The sequence below is a fragment of the Diaphorina citri genome, unplaced genomic scaffold (assembly GCF_000475195.1).
Source record: "Diaphorina citri unplaced genomic scaffold, Diaci psyllid genome assembly version 1.1 scaffold6372, whole genome shotgun sequence".
NCBI lineage: Eukaryota > Metazoa > Arthropoda > Insecta > Hemiptera > Psyllidae > Diaphorina > Diaphorina citri.
In genome coordinates, this window is record NW_007383748.1 from 8,691 (window position 1) to 11,602 (window position 2,912).

A 2,912-nucleotide genomic window follows, 5' to 3' on the forward strand; every position below is an offset into this window, starting at 1 on the left:
AAAAAAATGTCTTTAAAGTTTTAGATTCTTTTTTTAAAGTTGTCTTTTTAAAATACTGTTTCAACTGTGATTTATGTTGTTTCAAGTATGGAGGAGGTCGTTACCAACGGAACTAGTCTGACAGGTTGAGAAGCAGAGGAGACTACCGTTCAACATTTACCGCCCCCCACTAAGAGAAATGAAAGTCTAGAAACCTTCGTAAAGGACGGTTGAGGTTGTGGACGTCTCTTTTTGTAGTATTTCCTTTAGTAAGAATCAAGAGAATAAGTAAATGTTAAACGAACCTAAAAAGGGTAATAGACGTGAAACGTCGTCTAGTAGTCAAATAGTTCTACGTATAATAGTTTAGGTAAACATCCTATCCATGAATGAAGTCGTCAGTCCATAAGGTCTTATCGTCGTGACATGTGTCGCCGACAAACGAGGGTGGGAGACGGTACTGACCAACAAGACAAAAAGTTTCACAGACACCTAAGATGGCTGCCCTTTGATTTATACCCCTCTCTTTTTGTTTCTTAATCGACTTTTTAGTTATGTCTAGGGGATGTATATTTGGATACTACGTTCTTGTCTACTTTGAAAGTATGGTCAAAATAAAATATATTTTGTAATTTTATTTGACTCCGAGTCGATCTTCTGTAGTTCTCTTGTTATGAGTTCAATCCATCCATGATAGTCATCATCACTGACATCCGCAATAGACTATCCCTCAAGACATTAATCCATGTACTAGTTTTAAGTTTGTTCTACTTATAACAACTAATAGTATTAGATAATCAATACTTTTAGTTACTGTCAATCGTTGAAGGAAGTTGTTCAGGATTAGGTGAAAAATCCATCCATGGATGTATCCGTAACAGTAGACATCTACGGTTTTTTCCTGCGTGATAAAAACTCGCGGTTTTCAGCCAATGTTTTGAACTTGGTTTTGCTCATGGCAAATTAGGTTGACGGATGCCCTATATCGTCACTTAAAGGTGTGTTTAAAGGATTTTTATGAATTGCCCTTTTGACTTTTAGGTTACTTAGTTTTTCTTCGATAATATATTAATATATTTAATTTTTTATTCTTTATTATAATGGACAGTTTAGGTCGGTGCCCGACTAGCCCTCCTGCCGAAAACCCGGAAATCTAAACGGTCTCAGAAATGGGACGAATACGGTGGGTCGGATTTTGTCTTGCTTTTTTGGGTCAATCCAACACCTTAAAGTGTTAGCTCCCTATATAATACACTCCCATTAAAAAATTACTTCTTTGTGTATCTCATCTTTCCTTTTGAAATGGTAAAATTGTTAAAAAATAATTAAAGTGGTTCTCTTTTTCTTCACTTCTTGCCTCCGTGTTTGCTTGTGTTTGGTGTTTTCCGGTTTACTTTTAACTTTTGACGCTCCTTTTGTTCTACGAAGAAAAAAATGCACTTATGGTTTTTAACTTTTTACTATTATTTGCTAATGTCAAATATCTGTTCTTGTTCCAGGTGTCATCCCACATATCCACAAATCCCTCATTGGTAAAAAGGGAACGCAAAAACCTGTCTAAGTGTGTCATATGGGTCATATTGAGGTCAAACATATTCACTAGCTTGTATGCTGGTTCATGTCTCATTCTATGTAAATATGTTCATCCCCGCCAGTACTATTTGTCATTTTTGTGTCTCTCATTCCCCCCACTCTCCTTCATTCTCATGGTTTTGTACTTTAGTTTCTCATATAAATAAATCAAACTAAAGATTAGATTAAGGTATTGTTCATGAACCCTGTATATCAGCTATGTACAATATTTTGTCAGGTAATCTGCTTTCTGGGGAAAAGTTTACAATGATTTTGCTGACATGGTTGTATTTTGTATATTGACAAGAACTGAGATAATGTCTTGCAGAGGTTTGTGGGGATTTTTTCCAAATGACATACTAACCAGCTTGCATTTTTTTTATATATTCTTTGACAATAGAAGGAATGGTTTTCATTAAATTCTTGGATACTGTTGATTGAAATTACAAGATCCATGATGTCAAGTAATGTCTCCCCACAAATGTAATTTCTGAAGAAAGTCTTACCTATCTTAGGTAAATTTTTTATTTTGATCTCACAGTTTCATTTCTTTTATTTCTTATTCATAAATTGTGTGTTTTCCTTTCTTAAATGTTACATTTTAAGATTTATTGATATAAAAATAAATGTTTTTTCTTGTATCGCTCATCTTCAGACTTTATTTTTGTTTTGTAGAATTATATCCTAGCACCATTTGTTATTGTAGTGTGAAGTTTAGGCTCTTGCCAAGAAGAAAATAGGAAATTTGATATTTACACCCTAGAAGTTAAATTCTAATAGCAGAAATTTCTTGAATCTTGTCAATGTAATTTTTATTTTCTATTGTATCACAGTTTCAAGCCATAGTTCTTAGTCATGGGAAGAATAGTAGCTTAGTTTTGCTAAAACTACCTATCTAGTTGCCAGTTTTGTTGGTCAGTCCTGATGGAACTCTTGTTCTGAGAGATGAAACAAATTGTCAACTCCAGGAAATTGAGTTTTTTTTTATCTTTAAGTTGTAGAATAATTTGTTTAGGATTTAAGGTAAATAAAGACAAGATTTTTTAAATTAATGTACCTTAACTACACGTGGTTTTATTTGTATTTATCAACTCATAATGGAACATGTTTTTTCCAATATTTTGTTGAAAAGAAGAGATTTTAAAAGAAACTGTAACAGAGGTCTTGTCTCAAAATAGAAGAGAATGAGTAAAAATGTAAATGCAGTTTCTTTGTGTTATTATGTCACAACTTTGGTACTCACTGCAGCATTGTAGGATTTTCCCAATATCTCAATAATCCTAAAATCCAATGCTTACCTACCATGCTGACACCGGTCGCTATGCGCATTTATATGTCATAGCTACTCATTTTCCTCACGA

General features: G+C 33.6%; 2 protein-coding genes across 2 annotated transcripts in view; both read left to right on the forward strand.

The window, feature by feature from the left end:
- The window catches only part of LOC103521960 (histone H2A.Z), a gene marked incomplete at its 5' end in the record, with an annotated part of 11,166 nt that extends 8,687 nt beyond the window's left edge, over positions 1-2,479 (forward strand). The window contains one exon of the mRNA XM_008487063.2: positions 1,479-2,479. Within this exon, the coding sequence (XP_008485285.1) occupies positions 1,479-1,540 (62 nt within the window). The remainder of the gene's footprint in view (positions 1-1,478) is intronic.
- Positions 1,618-2,912, forward strand: part of LOC103521961 — a 9,075-nt gene continuing 7,780 nt past the window's right edge. The window contains exon 1 of the mRNA XM_008487064.2: positions 1,618-1,629. Within this exon, the coding sequence (XP_008485286.2) occupies positions 1,618-1,629 (12 nt within the window). The remainder of the gene's footprint in view (positions 1,630-2,912) is intronic.